The 23,560-nt window shown below is 39.8% G+C and overlaps 1 protein-coding gene across 2 annotated transcripts in view; it reads right to left on the minus strand.

Moving 5' to 3' along the window:
- The window catches only part of LOC146307788 (enhancer of polycomb homolog 1-like), a 41,878-nt gene that overhangs the window by 15,729 nt on the left and 2,589 nt on the right, over positions 1–23,560 (minus strand). The window contains exons 1-8 of one of the 2 annotated variants that reach the window (XM_084746734.1): positions 19,438–19,931; positions 10,780–10,939; positions 8,075–8,220; positions 7,390–7,596; positions 6,105–6,253; positions 3,705–3,858; positions 1,626–1,784; positions 135–224 (exon numbers count right to left, since the gene is read on the minus strand). In XM_084746734.1, coding sequence (XP_084602860.1) covers positions 135–224; positions 1,626–1,784; positions 3,705–3,858; positions 6,105–6,253; positions 7,390–7,596; positions 8,075–8,220; positions 10,780–10,939; positions 19,438–19,590 — 1,218 coding nt within the window. In that variant the 5' untranslated portion in view covers positions 19,591–19,931. Of the gene's footprint in view, positions 1–134; positions 225–1,625; positions 1,785–3,704; positions 3,859–6,104; positions 6,254–7,389; positions 7,597–8,074; positions 8,221–10,779; positions 10,940–19,437; positions 19,932–23,560 lie in introns of those variants that run through there. The other variant, XM_084746735.1, reaches the window with a different exon arrangement.

Raw genomic sequence — 23,560 nt, forward strand, 5'->3', positions numbered from 1 at the left:
GAAAAAGGCCAGTCTTCATTATTGCATTGTTCTGTCCAGTGGAGTGTGGAAGACTAACAGCCAGGGCGGCCAGACTGACCAGCCTGCTGTTGGCACTATAAATAGAAGCATGGGAGTCACAGGAGGGCACTCACAGCGTAGTACTGACAGCCGGCCTTCCTCCTGAACGCATAGCAGCCATCTGGGTCATTCTCCTCTTCTGCCTCCGAGGAACCTGAATGGATCTATACAATAAAAAATATATTAGCAAACAAAAAGCTGAGGACCTGAAACCATACCCTTTTATACACTTGACACAATCTTTATAATATTAGCCAAGCATGATTTGTTGCTCGCTGAAGAACAGTCAATATTGGCTGGATGATTACAGCCAGTGTTACCAGATTGGTTTGATATTTTCCAGGCCAATAATTGCACAAAATCCCCCGAAACATATTATTTATAATAACCAACAGAAATGAATTACTAAACAATAGCAACAGTATTGTGGTTCATCACAATTTTTTAATATGGCATAATAAAAAATGCAGATAGGAAGCTACAATGCATAATAATAATTTAAAAATAACAATGTTGTAATGTTGCATGCATACAAATTAGGCTATGTCATATCAAAGATGTTCTGAGTGTAAGGGTGGGAAACAAAAAACATTGATTGTCTTCAGTGTCATGATTCTTCTTTTTTAGTTTCCTGAAATTATAATTCATATTATATATGTGTGTGTGTGTGTGTATATATATATATATATGTGTATATATATATATATATATATATATATATATATATATATATATATATATATATATGTATATATATATATATATATATATATATATATATATATATATATATATGTACACACACACGTAAAAAACTAGCACTTGGTCCGTTAGCTCAACGCTAACACATAATGGGAATTCCCAACGACGGGCTTGCGGTAAAATCTTAAACTCATCCATTTTACTTCACATGCTCAATATAAAACGACATGTATAGTTGAAACAAACCAGTATCTGCTAACTTCACGTGCTACCACCACCACTCCACACTGACCAGCTACAGCAACCTCAAAGGGTCAAAACTCAAATTCAAAATACAGCCAGTACTTCAAAGAGATACTGCATGTTAAGAGAGGCTGACACAGAAAGTTCATTTATTGTTCACTAATTTATGAGCAGAAACAGCTCACACATAGCACTTAGCTTCAAAAGGTATTCTACCTGCTTTTTTATACAAGTCCAAGGTTTTGAAAGAACAACTTTCAAGTTCCATTTTATATGTGACAAATGCTCACATTGTGCTGTGTGTATTTATACATTTGGGCCAAACATCTTATTTTATGAATTATTTTCTTATGGAACCAGCTTGATGAGCAGGGACAGCAAAAGTTTACTTCAAAAAGTATTTTATTTACGTCTTTTATATGCAGTACAGCAACAATCCTGCTGAAATAGAAGAAGCCCAACTTTGCAGAAAACCACTAACCTGGCAACACTGGTTACAGCTTTCACCCATTTTTGATGTAAAATCATTGTGAAAATTGTAGCAATTGTACTTTGTACTGAAATCACCTCACTAAAAAACTTAAAACAGCTCACATTCATCAGAAGTTGAAGCATGTTACCTGTGAGAAGGGTTCTTCGTCTGAGCTGGGGAAATCATACTGGTTGAGGTCCTTGGGATTGAACACCGAGGGCCCTGAATGCTGTGGCGCTGACAGAGGAGGGATCTTGGGCTTCTTTTCATATTTCCTTTTGGTTCGTACTGCCTCCGTCTTCTCCGGCTGTGAGGAGGGGAGGGAAACAGTGCTCAATGTTTATACTACAGCCTGCGTAATCAAAAAGGCATTCCAAGATGCAGAGCAATACTGTCAGTGGTAGTGTAGTGTTGGTGGTCTGTACGCAGGCGACGAGAGTGTGTAGAAACAACAGTGAGTAAAAGAGGCATTGATATGCAGATGGCAGCATGTGCCAGATGCCGCTGCCTAGCCAGATGGCTGCCCCCCTGCCTCCCCCTCCTCCTCAATCCAACCCGTGCCACCGCTCACCCCTACTTCCCCAGTGGGACGACCCCTCCCTGTCTGAACAGACTCCAACTCTACTAGGATTAGTCAGATCCTATTCAGTCCTTAGACGTGGGGGACAAAGCAAACAGGGAGGCAGGGACTCTACAGTGAAGAACTGCTGTGTCAAATCAATGGAAGGAGTGAGGGCTGGAGTGATGAGGGAGAAGGGGACACAGTTAAACCAAAAATGAGCGTCTGTAAACAAAAGGGAAAAGTCAACCAGCTGGTAGAGGGGGAAAAAGGGGGAAATAGTTGTCTCCCTGCAGGGCACGGGGAGGGTTGTTGGACACTGGAGCTAATGAAGTTATAATGAGAAGAGGTGACACGGAGTTCACAACAGTGCTGTGTAATGAAGTGCAACATTATCAAACCATATGGCAACTCAGCATTAAATTAAATGTTTGGAGTTTGAAGGAATCAGCACAAATAGCGTATACCTTACCAACTCAAAGATATATCTTCAAGGCGTGAAGAGTTGGGCTGTGGCAATAACGCAATTATGAAATACTGCGCTATTGACAAGCTCATCGCGAGGGATGGCACGGCACCGCAAAAAACGCTAATTCATTCATATTTAATCTTTTTTTTACCGTTCTAGTTTTAAACTTCAAAGCGTGTTAGATGAATGAATCAATGCTTCAAAAAATTTGACAAGCAACACGAGGGGCACTATCGGCTCAAGCGTAACCATGGGTCAACAGCAGCTGTTCATGACGTGACTTCAATTTTGAAAGCTATATGTTTTGTCATGTTTTATGTTGATTTTGTATTTAGTTTGTTGATTTCCCCACAATACTGCAACAAATATTGTTTTGTGGACTTTTTATTATGACTTACCATAGTTTGAGATTTTGGTATGGTTACATCCCTTGTAACTAAGACTAGCACCAAGAAGCTAGCTTGCTCAGACCATAAAGCTGCCTGCTGGGCAGTGAGGTGAGAGCCACAGATAATGTTACACTTGGCATACTGGACCAAATTAATTTCACTTGTCAAATTAAGTAATTTGCACAAAACAAACAAAAGAATGGCGCCACTACTGCGTCGTTGATCCAACCCTAATAGCCACAGGGGAAATTCAGTCACTGGCCTAATGAACAGAGTGATACACAGTCAGTCTTTTTGTTGAAGGCTACCCAAGAGCCTGGGAAAACTAACTCTTCTAATACTGGTTGTCCTTTGGAAAATAATTGCGCTTTATTATATTTCTGAAAAAAATCTTGGCGCTTTTTTGAAGATTTTCTTCCTTTCTTCTTGTGAATCCTGAGGTTCATATTAGTATTTTTTTATATATATAAAAATCAGTTATGTATACCCAGTGTGGCAATGATTTTCAATAACTCATTACTAGCTGCCTTTTAAAATTATGCACCTTTTCAACAATGAAAGGTCTCATCTGAGCCAGTGTTCAATACACAGTACAGTATTCTGTATTATACAGCTCCTCACTTCGTCACTGTGTGAATTGACTCAAGTGAAGGACAAATGTGAAGTCAATAACATTTTCTGATACTTGTGCAGACATTCTGTTCTGACGCCCACGCTCATCAAGAGCCAGAAAGGACGGAAATCAGTTTCCATTCTGTTCCTGACATTATTGGGAGGAAACCAGCATGTTGTGAATGTAGATGGCCTTACTTTCTTGTAGTCCTTCATATCCAAGTGGTCCTGGTGTCTGTACTGGTTACTGTTGGACAGGGGAATGATGGGGATGGTGTAGACAGGCTTCACCAAAGCTCGTTGCGCAAGTGCCTCTGCCATCACCTCACTGCCAAAGTCTGGCATCGCATTCCTGATGGAAAGACAAAACGGATGGTGAGCCTAAAAGGAGGTACATTTAACAATCATCTGCAGAACTGATCAAAAGATTATTTTTAGCGATGCACAACATGGACTTTTTTTTAGCTGATAGTTAACAGCCTGTTTCCATGATGCTCACATAACCTGTACTTTCTGTACACCTAAGGGTAAGAAAATGCTAAGATGTAGTGAGCAAAGACGGATGATTTAATATTCCATAGCTGTGACTGAACCAAATCAAACTAAGAAGGAAACTGTCACAACAAAAACAAAGAGCTGTTCCAACTATTTAAATGATCATTTATTTTTTTCTTGTGAAGTAAAAAAAAAAAAAATTCTAGCGAACATTTTTCCTCTCAAAATAAAAAGCTTTAGCACAATCTGTCAAATCAGATATTATAAAGACAAAATTTACAGGCTATAATTCCACTACTGGATTAACAAATAATATACATTTCCCATTTTTGGCTTGTGCATCTCTAATAATTTTAGAGTTTATGTTTAAACCTAATCATTGAGCAACGCATAATGAATTCACAGAAACAGGTCCCAGCAGTGGACTAATTTTATTTGACGTACAGAACAACCTAAAAGACTACTCAGTAATAAAAGAAAATTTGTAGTTGCAGCTTCAACTTTTATCTAAATTAGGGCTGTAAACAATTAGTCATCTAGTCAATTGAATGTTGCTACCCTCTGCACCAGAAATACTGTTCTGAAGCCAGCAGGCACTTAAGTCAAGATGGAAACCAGTGAGGTGCAAAGTGGGATAAAGGTAACATCTCTAAAAATCTGTGCATTTTGGCAGCATTTCAAGCACTGCGTAACCACATTCAGCACAGGTATATGGACGTTAACCAGCAAGGAGAGCTGTTGGTGCCAGCACTACTAGCATCAGCTACACTTTGTGAATCAATATGATATTGTTTATCGCCTCTAGTCACCTCAACTAAATTTAAATTCTTGTTTAATTGACAGGGAAAGTGGTTGTTAGGAACACACCTAATCTAAAGTGTCTTATCCCAAACATGTCGGTTTAACATTGTACAACATTTGCTGCAAAATATGAAATATGAAGCTAACCTGTGCATGCTGCATTGTAATTTATACTGCAATATTAAATTAATGCTTAATTGTTGACCCTATACTGCTGTGGCCAACAGATAAAATAACCTCAACTTCAGTGCACAGAAGCAGGGCAAAACTCACTGTCTACACACACACACACACCACTCAGCACACCTGGGTCACTCCACACCAGCATAATATCATGAAGTGGGCCGGAGAAGCTATCTACTGAGAATAGAGTGGTCCAATCTGGGAGTGAACACTGGCTTTGATGCGCAGGCAGAAACCAGGCCGGGATAACAAGAGGAAATTGAAATGTCACTACAAATCAAAAGCACTTCAAGGAGAAGGGTCCAATTTAAGCTCACACTGACAGCTACTTTCAGAGCAAATTCATTCCATTCGGATGTCATGTTTAGATGGATTGCAAAAGCCCCACTGGGGGGAGGAAAAAAGAACAATTCAAAGAAGAGGTTGAAAAAGAAAAAGAAATTAAAACAAAGGGAAAAAATACATACTGCCTAGTGTAGACTGAGAAAAAAGATTCTGGCAGCTGCAGAGAAGTCAATGAGCTAATTTGCTCCTGACATTACTGAATAAACAGGGTGAACTCTAAATTGATAATGCATACAAAACAGTGTACATAACTGTGCCCCCAATTAACACAAGCAGCGAAGCCTGACTTTACAGGAAACATGTGGTTGACTCTTCCATATCATCAGTCTGGTGTCCTAATGGTCTCTACTTGGGATTTCAACTTGACGAGTAAACAAAAGCCTAATCAAACATGTGGGTTAACCACATAAGCAATCCAAAACACCACATGTAGTAAAGGTCTGACACAGTCACCTTCTCAGCTTTGAGGAGATAAACAATTAGTGCTTTAAGACCTTATGTGAGACCATTCCCAAAACACTCCTGGAGAGACAGAGCAAGAGCACAGCTGCACAACACAATACTATAAAAAAATGTGTTTCTTTTCATGAATATGTAACATGTAACTATCAGGCAACGCATACATCTATCATACTCCTCCATCGTAAATCCCTGTGAAAAAGCCTCCTAATAGCAGCCACTTGCCTAACAAGGTAGCTGATGCAGTGCAGACAACCATAACAACCACTGCCAAACACTCTCTCTAGGCCAATTTCACACGCCGGTCTTTCTTACCTCTTCTCCACAATCTCCAGTGTGAGATGCAGCAGTTCCCTCTTGCTCTTCTCCCTCCTCTTGATCATCTCCAGGATGGTGACAGCTCGGCTCAGGTCCCTGCGCAGCTTCAGCATCTTCTCATATGACGCCTCGTCATTCTTTCGGTTCTGAAAATGGAGCAGTTATACTTCAGACACAAAGCCACAAGTGTTCCCATTTATGGTGGAACTTTTTCAGACATCAAGTTAGTGAGGCATCCAATAGTTTTTAAAACTTTCATTCAAGGGTAATAATGCAACAACTAACATAACCTACACATGCTTTGGGCTATGTACCGGCAGAATACCTAAAGAAGCATCCCCAGTTCAACACATTGACATTGTTCATTATTGTCCGTTGTGGTTTTAAAATCAGTGCCTTGTCCTGAATGGAGTTACCTGTCCAGGAGTGTGAACGTGATATCTTTTACCTCCTAGACCTGGGACAGATCTCCTCAAATCTACTGTAATTAACAGAGCCAGAATTGGATGGATAAGTTAACCTAATCATTGTCATTAAAACAAATACCATGGCTAGTTTTAGGAAAACAATAAAAGAGTACTTAACACAATTAACTGCATGACCAAACACTAGATGTTTTATGTTGTTTGCTGTGTCAAATGATGTGAAAATTGACTTTTGTAAGCAATGCTTTCTTGCTGAATGTATATAACAAAATTTTTGTTTGTACTGTGTGCTGTACCCCAGAAAGACTAACTGGCATTAGCTAATGGGAATGTCTATGATTAACAGAAGCTTAAAAGACTTCGATTTTTCTATGACATAAAAACTTTTACACATCTTAAAAAAGGCTGCTGCTAACAAGTCATTAAATGAGACCACAGAGATGTCTGTGACATTGAAAATCATTATTTCATCACTAGTCACTTAGTGGGGGTGAAACTTAAGGAATGTGACCGTGGTTCAGTTCCTTTACAGCCTAATGTTAGCTCCTTTACTTCTGGCGATTTCATTTATGCTTCAAAATTATCTTGATTATCTTGCAGAACAAGACATGTACAGGTATTTTCTGCACTAATGCAAAGACAAAATCGCACCTGCTTTTTGTGGAGGGAACCAGAGTGATGCTTACTTCCGGACTGACCTACTAAAATACGTCATCCATGTAGAATTCTGGGTTAAAACAACACTTTTGCCCTTTAAAATCAAGGACAATTCTCCAGCTACTAGGTGACCAAGATGCCTTCATTTGCATGCAACAGGTACAACAGCTCAACTTCTTCCATTTGCCACAGATTCCTACCTTCCTGGTCTGCATCTTCTCCGTCCGTCGGCGGAAGGCCACATAGGGGTCGCTGGTGCTAGAGCCATCCCTCTTCTCCTGCTTCACGTTAGGGATGAGGGAGCCACCCTTGCAGGTTTTCCTCTTGCGGCTCCAGTAGTCGAACACCTCCTTGATCAACTCGTCATCCTCCTTCAGCAGCAGTTTGGCCTCCTGGAGACTGACAAGCTGTGGAGCAACAGAGACAGAGCGACCAGGTTAGTGCAATAGTCAGAGCCACAGCAGACTGAACCAGTGTTCATGTGCTGCATGTATAATGAAGATAGAAACAACACATGCTGCAGGCATTTTAAAGAGCCAAAAATCACTTCAAAACAAAGACTTTTGGCTTTCAGCAGAGTGGCAGAGTCTTGTTGCCTCCAGACACACCTCATACAGTCATACTTCTAAGTTTGACAGTTGTATGACTTTAAGTAGCCTACATATTAGTCAGAGATGACAATAACAAAGCAGTAGCTTGGAGTAGAAAGTGCAGTAGCTTTCCATAACTATTAAAGACACCAAGGACTAAGGCAATGATTATAAGGCAGACTAAAGTACAATCTGACTTAGTGGGCTTGTTTATTCTGGGTAAAGCAAAGCCAGAGATGTGTTTGTGCAAATTCCATGCAAACTACTATTTTTCTCCACACAGCCTGACAAATACCTGCTGTCCACTGCCTTTCTCCAGTCGGTCTATCATTTCTTCAAACTGCAGGGCTGTGATTTCCATTTTCTTCTTCAGCTTATTCACAAACGTCTCATCCTCCGAATCTAGGTCGTAGTCTGGCTGCTCTGTATCCAAACTGAAAGCTGTGAGATGGAGAGGAGTCGGTTACTGAAGAGACAGACAGACATATTAATTCAGAAGGCAGAGTCAGGAACAGGACTGCCTGAAGTAGACACAACATCACTTCTGTAAACACTTGAGCAGGCTGCAATTGTGCATGAACACGATGACTTATGAGATAATAATGATATATTTGAGCATATTACACAGAACATAACACAGCAAAACAAAAATCTAAACTTTTGAACCTCACACAGACAGGTTTTGCTAGACAGATAGACTAGGCAACTTCAATAAAAATGTGTGTTTCGAGAGGAAATGAGATCTACCAAAGAGAAATAAATCCATGTCATGATTTCATATTGCGGAATCATTTATATTTCGCAGCAGTGCACTTCAGGCAAAGTCAATAAACACAAGCCATGGGGTATGAAATACAGGCACCTTTATCTTCAAACAACTACTGCCAAACTTTGTTTAGGACATTAGCATACAATTAAATCATGGCAAACTATTGTGCTTGTGTTTGACTCTGCACCAAATATTGCCTGAGTCTCAGGGTTTTTTGGCCTAACTGTCAGTCTGGCCAGAATCTCCAGCCACGGCCTGGAGATTCTCCAGGGAAGAACATATTAAGTCTGGTAAAATGGGGAAGTGGCTGTCTGTTGTAATCCATCAGCTACTGTGACCACTGCATGAAAAAAAAACATGTCTGCAGCACTGTCACTACAGTACAAGAGCTGCACTATAATCAACACATTAACCTGTCAAAACCTGAAGCATTTGGCAAGGTGTGCCGCATTCCCTCACACTGCCCCATATTTTAACTGTTGGATAACAGAAAAACAGAGCTGCACAATCAAGGTTTCTGCAGGGTTCAATGAGTTAACACTTTTCAAGACTCCTTTTCCAGACCTTTCTCAATGCGACTTAAGACCTATTTCATGTCCATACTGGCAAAAAAGTACTATGGGTATTAAGAAAAATGTGATTCCCAGAATTAACTTGCAAAATGACAAAAGTTGATCACATTCAACATGAATGCACAGTATTTCTTCATTGCTTTTACCTGACTGATATTTAGCTACTGTGCACACAATCTAAAGCGCCTCTGCTTTTAATATCCACACAGATCCAAATGTTGCCTGGAGGTCTCAGGAGTCAACGTTGTTAGTGCAGAGTGGGTCACGCTGGGGTGGGACTTTGGTGATGCTCCTGAATACAGAGCAATACTGGGTGATGACAGGCCTTTGCAGGAGGCTTTTTACAGAGGCTACATGTTTTTTTGACTTGTAATGCCACTCCTTTGCCTTTGCAAATTAGTTTACAATTGGAGTATTTTCTTGCATAAGGTGAAGCAGCTATTTTCAGGCTTTTTTGTTATATTAAAGGCTTCAACCAACCATTACATATGCTGTTCTCAAGCCAGATCTTGCTGAACTTATCCCTATTACATTAAGGTAATGTTCACATAAACAATTTAACATATTACTTCTAAAAGATGCTACTTTTTATGAGACTGAACCCAACTAAATTAATTTTGAAGCTCTGTCAAAATTGGATTTTATGCCTTAAGATGTCTTGGAAAGATTAGTGGATTTGAGACTTCTCAAGACTTTTAAAAAGGACCTGCGGAAACCCTGACAATTATAGTGAAAACGGTGTCCCTGCTGGTTTGCATGTCATTATGCCAATTTAAACAGTGCCTCTAATGGCTGCAGTACACAGCAAACAAATGGACTTTGTTCTCATATTTTTGTTGAGAAATGCTTCATTATGACTTCTGGTCTGTTTGTTCAATGCCATTCTCTCCACATGAGAGAACTTGCAGTCATTTTATGAACTAGAAAACAAATCACACTTACAGAGTGCAACAATAACATGCCATGGTTGACCAGATGCTCCCAACATTTTACTGGTGTGTGTGTGTGTGTGTGTGTAAAATATTTGCTCAGAGGGATGTGTGAAATCTCAGGAAGTAACACTGGTGATAGAAGGTAGCTAGAGCACTTCTTCCTGGGTGCAAACCTATGATTTCAACAGCCAATATGCCAAATTCAATTTTGACTGTAGCGTGCTGTCAGAGTGCAAGTCTCTCTTCTTTCTCCACCAATAACCTGCTGACCCTTAATTTGTATCACTCATGGAGACTGTTCAAACACTTTTAGACATTATCTGAAATCACCTATCTGCTATCAGACCCTCTAGTCTAGGGACAACAATGAAACAGATAACATAGATGTCCCCTTCCCACATGAAAACCTGCAACACTGTATTAATTTTTAGTGTCCACACATAAGACTTCTATCAGAAAAATCTATTACATTTTTGTAGGATGACATCTGACACAAATGAGACCTACTTATTTAGGAGCCAGCTGGCCTGACATAACATCTACAAAAATAACCAACTCTTCTGCAAAGCTCAAACTTAAATACTGAAAATCTCTTGATCAGCAGCATAAACCCTCTGAAATCATCACACACACCCGGTGCTTCCAAACGGCAACAACATCACCACGTGCTCGCAGACCACTAACACAGCTAAGAGGATAATCCTGTTGCAAGTGGCCTGCTACTCACGCTGTATGTGAATAAGCTGCTTTGGCATCTTGAACTCCCCGGGGTAGAGGGACTCGTAGTGCGTGATGTTGCGCTCTGCCTCGGGAACGGGGATAACCATGTTGTCCCTCTTCTCGCCATATACCTGCTGTGCCGAGATGGCCCGCTGGAGATGGTGCTCCTGCAAGAGAGAAAGAAAACAGCTGTTTACGACAGACTGCCTGCAATTTAAGGAGCTCTGTAGACAACTATTTTCTTGATTTAGTTGTATACTATTCTTTCTCACCCAGAGACACACTCACACAAGCGAGGCAAAGTGAATGTCTGATTTATTAACCAGTAGACAGAAACTGTTTTCACAAATATAACCTCATTACATGGTTTGTATCAACAATTAGGTAACCTGGTGTGTAATGGGATGGGAATAACATGAGCAAGATTATTTAGTTGGTGAAAAAGAAGCAGCGTTTCATCAGGAGTTAAATGAATTTGCTTTTTGTTTCACTGTTATTGAATACAGGTATCTGTCCATGTTCAGAGAAGACCAACAACCACAAAAGAAGCAGATACTCAGGGTTACGAACATTAAAGTACAGGACATGACAATACAGGATTGTAGGGCCGCAACCATTAAAGAAAAAGAAATGACTTTCCCTTCTGTGTTGTTTTTGTACACCTCAGTATTAGTCCTGAAGCATGTAAGTGAAATCATAGCCTGCCCATTAAAAAATGAGTGCAAAGTGTGGTGGCAGTTATCCAAAAACATAGTATTTCAAAACAGGATAGGGCCAACACAACACATATCCTCCTAGATGCTTTTCCTTTTATAGATTCTTTTCCATTGCGTTTTTTCCTGGCATTTCTTGGCTCTTTTTTTTTTTTTTTTTTTTACCTCTAATCATTTATCTAAGCTTGTCCAATCAGGCAGAACATGCTATTTGTCATAGTATGTTAAGCCTATATATACACCATCAGTTCTTCATGCTGTGTCTCAGAGAAATGAGTCATCAGTACAAGAATGGTGTAGGATTTGGGGTGCTGAACAGAGCCATGTCTATGAGATACAAAGTGTATTAGCGAGCACACATCAGTGTGTCAGTCCACTGTGAGTACACAGAGGTGAGATTCACAGTCAGTGCAGTTGTACTTCAAAGCATGTATTCTCTGCCAAAGACGTCATTTTGTGCCCTGCACAGGTAACCCTACTATCACTACAGTGACTCATTGTTTTCATCTGCTGCAACTTCTCAGCTAGAGCAAGTCACAAAGTTAGTTGGAAAAGACAAATCTGTCCCACAAGTTTACAAAAATGTCATAGCAGATTCTGAGTCATGGAATCAGAGACAAAATACCTGCAAGTTTCTCCAGCAGAAGAACTGTTATTTTAACTAACTTGCAAAAGCAAGGACATTGGTAAATGAGTCACACAGTTTGACTCTTGAACTCTACAAGTGCAGAATGTTTTTACATTATGTAATCTGATACAGTCAGCTACAAAAAGGGATGCTAAAAAGAAGCCCACACAAACAAACTCTTTCTATAACACATTAAATATGCCTGAATAACATTACTGATAGACCTTCATAGACATCAACATATAACTCCATGGCAACAGTGTGCATGCAAATGCAGCAGCCTGTAGGTCCTTCAAAGTTTGCTACATCTTTGTTTTTGGTTTTGTCCCTTGTTTTTTCCGATTTTACTGCTGAAACATGCATCACCATGACAGAAATACACTCACTAAACACTGGAAAAGGAAGCGCAAGGTTTGGATTAGACAGCAGCAAACCCTGAGGTGCTAAATAATTATAAATTAAACTAAATATTTCTTCTTTCTTTTTCGCTTCTCCAGAGTCTATGACCAGAACTGCATTCATAACAATGGTTGGTTACACATAGAAACAGTCTGCTATACAGAAATAACAGACCTTAGAATGCTGTAACTCACCGATCACAATCAAGTATTTAACAAAGCCATGTAATACAATGATAATAAATTACCTTGATAAGTCAGGACATACTTCGAGTTCCAGTAATAACATCTGCATTAAAGACACTGCAGCTTGTTACAAATGTGTGCTCAGTCTGTAGTACAGAGTCTTTGTAGGCCTTCTCTCAGTGGTTGATGCAACAGATGGCCAGTCCCATCCAACTGACTGAGGCCCGTCTTGCTCTAACAAGTTTTTTAACGGGGCTCCTACTCATTTTGCACATCACACTTTTTTTCACAGGCACAGTTTCTTGTGGATTTTGAGATATGGGTCAGTGTTCAACGACATACCAATTGTGGCTGGCAAATACGAGCATCGATGAAAACATGGCTGCGCATAGCTAGTCTTCATTACCAGACAACTATTACATTTTAGACACTTCCACACTTGCGTGGGAGTTTTAAGTGGTTAGGGCCTTAAGTATAATCCAGAGCCATGAGGAGCCCTGCATGGAGTAACAGGAGAACCATATCAGAGCTGTGAGTTGGCATGAAAGGACACAGCGTGTGTCCAGAGCTGAACCATCTGCCCCTGGTAAGCTTATCAACAAGCCAAGCGTTGTACACTTTCTCTACAACCAACATAGAAAGAAAACAGCTTATTGTGTTAACAGGACCATTGTGAATTTAACCTTGAGGACCTGAAGTGAAAGTGTTTGCCCGAGAGGATACAGGCAACATCCATCACCCACTGCCTGCTCGCTGTAAGTGAGTTTGGGATGTAAACATACACGTACCACAAACAAATTGCCGTCTACTTGCAAATCACCAGCAATTTGTCACCATCCTAAGCTGGCATGTTATCCTAAACACAACTGAATTTGGCATGTTCACACACGCAAATCACAGGTTTGAGACAAAAACACAGTGCCGTGTTTGGCTTTGATTGTTGCAGTGTGCGCAGACTGTCCAGCCAGGCTTGTTGAAACTTTCACACAGCCTTGTTCACTGCCCACAAATACACAACCGCCTGCAATTAGCTAACAGTTTCGTGTGATCCTGCATTTAACAGCCCCTTGCTTAGCCAGTCTAAAACTGCAGAGGCTGTGGTTCTGTCCCCAGATCTCAGCAACTTTAAGCTTTAAATGTTAAAAAAATGAGCTCTGAACAAACACTTGAGTTGCAATATCATTCTTGCAATTCCCTTGGCTCTCAATTTAATAGCAGTTTGACAGCTGAGAGCACAGCCAAGTCTATTTTATTTGGATCATACTGCCAGCCTTAACCAATGATTACATGAACATGAAGTTACTATATGTCATGCTTCCTCCAACAACTGAAACACTGTTTTTAACATCTCAATATTAAGTGTTTCCTCTAAACATTCATAAATACTGTGGACAACATTACTCAGCAAAAGCCACCTGGCATGATCATGTGGCCTGTGGTTACAGGTCTCTGATGGCAAAAAGACACTGGCAAACACAAGGACAGACTGCTGTTTCATCAAGGAGTTGTCAGCCGATTTGATGTGACCTTACGTTAAGTCTATGAGCCAATGCTTAACCAACACAGTGCAGGGTTTCTTCTGTCATGTAACTTGTCAAACACTTCCTCAAAAACTGCCCTTTGTGAACCCCACTGTCTGACACGTTGATGAACCCTGAGCTTTTTAAAGTTAGAGAACCTGCATATAGAGTGAGGCGTACGGAACCAATTAAAACTGAGCCGGGCCCAGACCTGCCTTTGCACGCTTCTGTTGAGGATATCAGCCTGGCAGATTGCAGCAGGCTATCCTGAGCTGCCTCTGACCTAAAGATATCCTGATCTTTCGCAGCTGTGATCCTCACAACCATGGTTCACAGCCTGGGATTTCCTCTGCTGAGGAATTGGGTGAGTGGGGATAAAGGGCTTTTGTGAATGGCACATGGGAACGAGCAAAACAGGCTATTCTAAGGAAGTCTTGCAATTGTCAGTTTTTAATCAAAATTCGAAGTTGGCACCTCTTGTCTCTATGTATGAGCTTATGCTGCAACACTCAATTGTCTTTCCTATTCTCCCAAACAAATAAAAAAAAAAATAAGAGGCAAAAGTTCAAGGCTACTTCAAGAAGAAACATAACTGGATGTTAATGGATGCATTGTGGACACAAATGCCAAATCCACTCAGTGACAGAGTAGTTCCTAACAGCACTGCCGCTCACCCCAGAAACTGCAAACTAGGCCTGATACTGAGCCTCAACCCTCTTGTTCTTTCTGCATAAAATGTTCTGGGACTGTGGTGAGACTTCACAGTGCCAGTGCTGCTTTATTTCGCAGCCGCAGATGCAGATAGAGGAGAGACAAATGAAAATCTATTTTTCACAGCACCACGCGTTCCTTCCATTAAATGTTCCCAAGAAAAATAGATGACTCCAATAAAAGTTGCCATGGCAACAAAAAGTGTGGCCTCCAGCAGGTGTTTTCAAGCTCATGCCGACCAGAGGAAGGCGAGCGAGTCTACAGAAAGGTAATCCACTCTGAGTCAAGGTATACGCCACGTGTAAAATCCATGAAGCATAATGGGGCAGCCAAAAAAACAGTACTAATACAATCTTTTACATGTAAGAAAACTCAAAACATATGATCAATGTAGCAGATCATTCAACATAATATGCATGAGAGCTTTGCAACTGTAATAAGGATGTGTTACATGTGGTCATTACAGAAACTTGTCTTTATTTTGAGTAGGAAATTTTATCATTCAAAAGCACAATGTAAAATCTGCTGCTAGGAGTCTCTCTCACATTAAAACAATAACAGATAATAAGTTTGATGATGTCATGAAGTAGTGTGGGAGTTATCGCCATTTTTAAACAACAGCTTATGAAAATCTATCTGATATAGCACAAATCATGTCGTCACAAGCGCCAACTTTCTTCCTCACTCTGACGCATCCAAAATATCCTGCGTTTTACCGGAAGTCATAGCAACTACCAGCTACCTGCCAACACCCAGCAGGAAATGCACCGTTACCTTGAATAAACATCTAACATCAAACATAAACAATGACCATTGTTGGAAACATCTAACATAATGTTAGTGCAGAGCCAGAAATCTACTTGCCCCATATCAATTTTTAATTGCCCCTGTACAAATTTGCTTATTTATTAGAAGTTATAAAATAACAAAGATTGAAGTTAATTGGCATGTTAATTCTATGGCTGCAATATCTATAAAGTGTCAGAAAACAATGAAAAATGTAAAAAAAATTTGTCTCTAAATGTTTTGTTAATCCAAAACCAGTGATCTGTTCAGTTTAATATTAATTAAAACAGAAAAGCAGGAAATCTCCATATTTAAGAGACTGATTTTTTTTGCATGAAAAAATTGTTTGACGATAAGTAGATGATAAAATAGTTTAATAGCTCAATTTTTTTGATCACTTTGCCAGTAATGCAAGTGACAAATCCTCATTTTTGTTCTGAATGGGAGAATATACTATGCAAACAATGTACATACTGACATATTTAGTTTATTCCTTTTTAATGTCCTTCCTACAACGCAAACTTCACTGAGACCGTCATTGTCCAATTGACCCTTGCAGTTCCTGACAAGTTCCAACTGCTCTCCTGAACCAGACTCAATGAATCTATACACATCAATGCAAATTTAACAATTACAGACACTTTGATTATACATTGGGACAAAATGTTCCTACTGCACACCATCACGGCAGCGTGTGCACTTATTCGGCTGCTTTTACAAACTGCAGTTTAGCACTGAAATACAAAGCCTTAAAACATATCCATGTGAAGAAAAAAGCCACAGTGGAGCACAGCAGGTGAATTGTTTTATGCTGTGTAGGACACTGTGCAAGCACAGATTAAAGTGCCATATTTCTAGTTCCATTGCAACTACGATGGTGCACAAATTGTGCTTTTAGACGTTAATTATTTCTGGCAGGTTTGACGCCATGAATGCTGATGAGGCGGGCATACAAAAGCACTTATTTTGGTGATTTAAATGAGCCACGAAAAGAAGTCCATCAGCAATAGATTTGTTTTATTGCTGACACCAGATGTATCCTCTATATCACCAAACTGCATACCTAGATGAAGACAACCAACGGGTTACAAAAAGATATTCCTTCCCATGTGTTCTCACGTCATCAATGCCGACATCCCATCAAGATCATCAAGCGTGCTCACGCACTACTTTCACAGACATAACTTTCAGGCCAGCATGTGGTCAGTCAGCTAGATGCAGCAATGCTCCATTGTTGCCGGACAGGATGTGGGTCAGGGAGCTAAGCCATGCACAGCCTTGTAGTAAAACTGTCCTCTTTATCTCTTCTGTCACTCTGTTATGTAATGCCGCTGTGTGTATGTGTACAGTAGGTGGGGGAAGGCCAGCGGGGGGGCAGGATTTCTGCTGACTTTGCGGGCCCCGTGCGTGCTTTCCTTGTGTTTGTGTCTGCTGAGGCATCTCGGCGGCATACAGGGGCTCTCCTGGTGATGAGGTGACTGAGAGAAATTCAGCAGAGTGGGCCAAGAGAAGTAATACACACTAGCTAATACACTGCTGATTGAAACTTTGTCTATGACCAACAATAACAGCCAGTTATTAACTGAGGGCAACATACTATCCATAAATAATCTGATGCATCTAAAAGCAGTTTGGATAATATATTATAAATGTTGAGGGTTAATTAGAAAGCTTCAGTGTGGTCAGCAGATGAAAGTGAACTGAATTTAGTTATCCTGTTTGGCTACATCCAATCTGACAAACGTGTTATATAGTAAACATTGTCATATGTGTGTACATAATGTCTACAGACACAAAGCAAATCATTTCTATATTTGAACATGATTTGAATGTGAGTAACATGAAAACAACCTACTATGTACAAGAGTGTACACACTAGGATAAAATACTGATTCCACAGGTTGAACACTGATAAACCAGAGAGCCTACACGTGAAAATCCCAGCATCAAGGTTAAATAAAGCTTGAATTATATATCACTCACATATAAGTTAAAATATTGATTTGTGACAGAGATGCTACAAGATTGTGCATGATAACTGTACATTAAAACTGTAGATTCTTACCCTCAGTTCACAGAACTGTTTAAAAACCATGCAGTGAAAGAAACATGCCTCAATCTGTTTCAACTAGAGTTGTCACAAGGACATACATACATTACATACCATTCAAAGTTCAACAATAAGGACTGACGATTAATTTTTGAAGTAAGTTTTTGCTGTTGTCAAGCCTCTCAAATATGGAGATTTCCCCAATTTCTTTTACTGTCGTATTAAACAGATTATCTTTTGGTTTTAAACAAGATATTTTAAGAACTCACCAAAAATTGGGATGGCATTTTTCACATTTTAAACATTTTAGACATTGCTGTCCCAGATTAAACACAATAATCAACTTCAGTGTTTGTTGTTATTTGATAACTGCTAATAAATAAACAGTTTGTACAGAGGCAAGCACAAATTGACTTCAGGCAAGCAGATTTCTGATTTCTGTTAAAAAAAACAAACAGTCATGTTGAACCCAGCAGCAAAATTCCAGGCACAAAAAATAGGATAATTCTTTCCTTATTAATCTGCACACAGTGCTGGTACAGAAAGTTTCCGAACATTGGGTTTGCTGCGCTGAAAGTCAAATGTCAGACAAGGAAATAAAAGTCCTTAGTTGAGCTCTTAGCTCTTCTTTTGTGTAGCTTGTGTACTTTCACTACTATTGAATGACAGCATTGTTTTTAACCATGTGGTTTGAAAAAGTATTTAAGTATTGATACTTGTGACAACAGAATGCCTCAATTATAAAGTACTCACAAACAAGTAAAACAAGTAAAGCTACAACATCCTGCACAACAACTGTAAATTAAATTGTGGAGTCTCTCACCCTAAGATCATACATGTGTAAACACTAGAAAATAAAGTCACTAATCTCAAATACTGCAAACCACACACTGAAGAAACGTGGCCTAATCTGTTACAATGTTTTTAACGTCATTATTGTTGCAATCTGGTAGCTCTTTTCACGTCATTAATAAATGCATACATTTTAAACATGTCTGCACTGATCCAGACTCCTCCAGTGAACAAAACAAGATGCCATGATGCTGAAAACATGAATGAAACTAGACGCGATCATCGCCATACCATACATGTCATGACACATTATGTCCCCATGGTACTATGAAATTCAGCAGCTGTATGTTATGATTAAATAGAGAGAAGGATCTGCAGGATTTTTTTTTTCCTCTCTGCGTTCTCCGCCAAGTGCAGGCAGTGTGCAGCACACATGGCAGAGCTGGAGCTGTCAACACGCAACACCTAGCTGTCAAACCGGGCCGGGGGCTCACTGTCTCCCCCTGGCATTTGCTCACGGAAAGTACACAACGTCCACAAGGCCTATCCCCGCTCGCCTTCACCAAAGAGAAAGTCAACAAAATGGTGGAACAGAGACAAGTCACGTGATTTCTTTGTGCTTTCGGGCGCAATTTCAAGTGAAACAAATGGGCACAACACGGCTAACGAATAAAATACCAAACCACTGTAACATTATAATAACACTTGTGGTAGAACTGGGTCGTAATATTCAGTATTCATCGAGTTCCGTCGTGTGCACGAAAGAGCAGAAATGGCGGCCATTTTGCACAAGCTTGCGCAGGCAACATAGTGGCGCCCCTCGCCATGAAAACACCGCCAAAGTGATCCACTACCAGTCGGGCAGCAATAATAAAACATACCGATTCCTCCTCTTTTTCCATCCCAGTCGGCATCTGCGGCACTGCCCGGTTGATCGAGGCATATTCGTGCAGGTCAGGCAAATCCTCGCAGCGGAAGACGGGTAGAGGCTTACTAGCATCCAGCGCCCGTGCCCGAAACGACAATTTACTCATTTTTATATTAAAAGATGCAGCATAAATCTATTCGATCTGCTAGGAATAACAGCAGGTCTGCCTCGAGTTCTCATGGATGAATCTGTGACGGTCTCTGGGAGTCAGTCGGTCGATTGAGGGCGAGCTCGGGTCCGTAGCAGCGCGAACAGAGCCGGGCAGGCCCGGGTCTCGGTCGCTCTCTGTCGGTCTCTTTTTTTCTAGGCTCCGCTGTTCCTCCCCGGTTCAATACGCCATGGCCAACATGGCGGACATTACAAACTCATGCAGCTCTCCGCTCGCTCCGAGCGGCCCAACCCCCTCGATCACACAAACAGCCATTCCCACGCAGCTTCGCACGCGTGCGCGCTCGCGAGACCCTTGGGGTACGGGGGGAGGAGGAGGGAGGGAGGAGGGGTGTAGCGACGGTGGGGGCAAGATGCTGGATGCTGATGAAGGGATGTGAACTTTCCAGGCTCGGGATGTTCTCATCCTGTAAAACGCCAGGCTGATGCTGACGTACGAAATAGATTTATTCTCTATGAAAAAAAAATATCTGTGCCAATAAAAAAAAAAAAAAAACTGAACGTCTGTCTGTCGCGCCGCAGCATTAAAACAGATTATATTTCTGGGTTAAACACAACACCACACCACACTTACACAAGCCACGTGAGGCTGTTTTTTTTAACCTTTCAAGGACACACACAATTAACTTCTGCCATGTGTTAACATTAATGTGCAACCAAAAATAGGACACACGTTCTTCTTATTAGGATTCAATTGTTTTGCGAATATCGCCACCGTGTGGTACAAGCACGAATACACTACAATCCTCCACTGTACTGAGGTGGGAAGTAACCAAGTACAAATACTTCATTACTGCACTTAAAGGGACAGTTCACCCCAAAATCAAAAGTAAATATTTTTTCTTCTTACTTGTGGTGCTATTTATCCATCAAGGTAGCTCTGATGTGAGCTGCAGAGTTCTGGTGATAAAACCAGTAAAGATTAGAAGCTGAACAATTTTGAAGAATTATCCAATTGCAATTATTTTGACTTACACTGCAGTTGCAATATGTTTTGTGATATAAGAGGAAAGAATACTTTTTACATCATTACTCTCATTTTTACTGAAAAACAAAACGATTATCCGATCTGTAAAACACAAAGATGTTTTCTGAAGTCTACAGAGTGATGTGTTGACCAGGACACCTCTGCAGCCCACAGTATTTCATTTAAAATGGTATTTTGACACACATTTTGCCTTTAAAAAACATTGCACATCCTGCGATTTGCAAATTGCAGTAGACCATATCAAGATTTCAATAAAATTTAAATTAACTATTCAGCCCTAGTAAAGAATTCTGCCTTCTCTCCAATATAATGGGGCTAATGCTACATTCAAGGTCAGAATTTCCCAGTTGAAATTTCCAACCTCCAACCTCAAAGCGTTTCAGGTGCACAATGGCAAAAGTAAGCAAAATACTTGGCTGACCTTTCTTTGGAAGTTGTACAGTTAACTGAATCTTCAGCAGTGCACCCCTGATGCAATGACACACGAGCTAGCAGACAATTATAGATTTTATTTTATGGTATTTTATGCAACATATTTTGACATCAACTTACATGCAGAACAGCTTCAACTATATGATGTGCTGGCTAGATTACTTTTTCTGGCGGGTCAGAAATTTTTGACTTCTGAGTTGTCTGTAATGCAGCACAAATGACACTTGGCTTGTGGTGCTCAAAGCACCAAAAGAATCCATTTGAAAATGTGGTGTATCATGTAGAAAAATTCAGGTAAATTCTGCAGGAAGAAAGCACTTCATACATGAAACTACAGCGCACAAGGTCAATGGATAATTTAGATTAACTGGGTCATGATTTCAGTAGAGTCATTCCTGTTGAGCTCTTCAAATGTGTTCTTTTCATGCTTTTTGCACCACAAGCCCAATGCCTTTTAGCTACATTATATTAAGCAGAAGAAAGACATCTCTATGGCCCATATCCCCAGAACTCTGCAACTCAAACAAAACTATCTAGATACAATGACAACACTACAAGCCTGAGGAAAAAATATTTTTGATTTTTTTTAGGTACCTTTGAGTATTTATTGCTCTAAAAACTTTCTATTTTTTTTCTCCTGACATTTTAAAACAATTATCTTTACTTTCTACTCCTTACATTTTCAAAATAGGCCTGTTACTTTAGTTTTAATGCATTTCAGGGGAATTACTGATTATATGTATTTTGCATCACTGCATGCTTCTTTCCCAATATCAAGACGAAATGGATGGGACAATGACACATTCCTGTATAAGCTTGTATGTTGAAATAACGTCTTGCAGTAAATGCCTTCATCTTTTATTTTTAGTAGAGCATGTATGTTCCAGCTGTTCTATTATTTGCCTTTGCACACTTAGTCATTATATCCTGTTGTTGACTGAAAATACTGGCATTGACTTATTATTTAAATTAATCAAGAATCATAAACAAGAACACAGTTGAGCAAGCTTTACATGAAATTAATGATGCTATTTTCATTTTTTTCACAATAAGTATTATCCTTTTGTTCAGAGATAATTACATACCTGACCATTAATAATGGATGGCGTGTGATAATTGCTTCTACTGGTTGTTATGTCATGTTAAAAGCACAACCAGGGTAGTATAGATCCATGGATTCACACCCTCCCCAGCAACACAAATGAAGATACACTCAAACAGGCAACATTGTTTAATTTGTCAATCATCACTTTTTGTGATCAAGTGTACCATCATCCTTTTGTCACTTTTTTGTAGTTTCTTTGTAACTCTGTCAGATGTGGAAATAAGCACCGTTTCCTGCTCTCTTAGCCCAAAATCTTCAAAGGTGGGACAACTGTGCATCTTGACAGGTCCTTCTGCACATTACTGATGTACTGCAATGTTGTTTCCATTTGACCACCTGTTAGATGAGACGCGACAGCCTTTTTTCCGCTGATGACTTTTGACAGTGTGGCATTTTTCCACAACAGGACTGAACTGTCTGGATGTCTATTTAAGTCAAATCACTCTTTGTTCCCTTAGGATTCAGCAACTCCCAGACCCAGCTGAAGGTAACATGTCTGGAAAAAATGATCAGCCCACACTAGCCAGTCGATAGAAATGATACAGCTTATCTATTTTTTTTGTTTTTGTTTTTTTTGTGTAGGCCAACAGCTAATGAACATCTCACTTGTGCTTGATGTTCATGTTTGATTTAAATGTGGCCCTAAAAAGGAGCTTATATAAAGTAAGGAGACATGCCCAATACTTTTGTCATTCAGCATACTCAACACTGGCCTAAAAACACAAAAGTGCAATAAATGTTACTTCAATTTTACAGTTTAATACCCATTGCTTTGGATGTAGTAAAAGAAAACCTCACTGAAGACAAATTTCCTCTTGCAAGGCTAGAGAAAACCTCATTATCTATTTATCTATCAATTGTTTTTCTGATTAACAGTTTCTGAAAATGTGAAAATGCTCATAGCAAATTCCCGCAGCCCAAAACGACATTTTAAAATTGCATTTTCTGAACAAGACTCTTCATTTACTATCATAAATGACCAAAATAACAGCAAATTCTTCCATTTAACAAGCTCGAACCAGCAAATGTTTGACATTTTGGCTCAGAAAAGATAAACCTAAATTAATTTTCAAAGTGGTTGGCAATTCATTTTCTTTTGATTTGACTTACTGTTGCAGCTGTACCCATCTACACACAGTGGGCTCAGGCACTTTACAGACAAGTGTTGAGACATACACCAATAAGTTATATTCATCATTACAAGACATATATGGGTAAAGTTTGGCACTGCAACACAGATGTTTTTCAGTTTTGCACATACAAATAACTGCATAAGCAATACTGAGAAATAAGAAATCGGTATGAAGACATTTTTAAGGAGAGTAGCTCCAATGACCCTGGCTTTGTATAATGATTTTTACATTGTGATATAAGGGCACAACA

This window comes from Lutjanus erythropterus, chromosome 21 (assembly GCF_056507025.1).
Source record: "Lutjanus erythropterus isolate fLutEry1 chromosome 21, fLutEry1.hap2, whole genome shotgun sequence".
Taxonomy (NCBI): Eukaryota; Metazoa; Chordata; class Actinopteri; order Lutjaniformes; family Lutjanidae; genus Lutjanus; species Lutjanus erythropterus.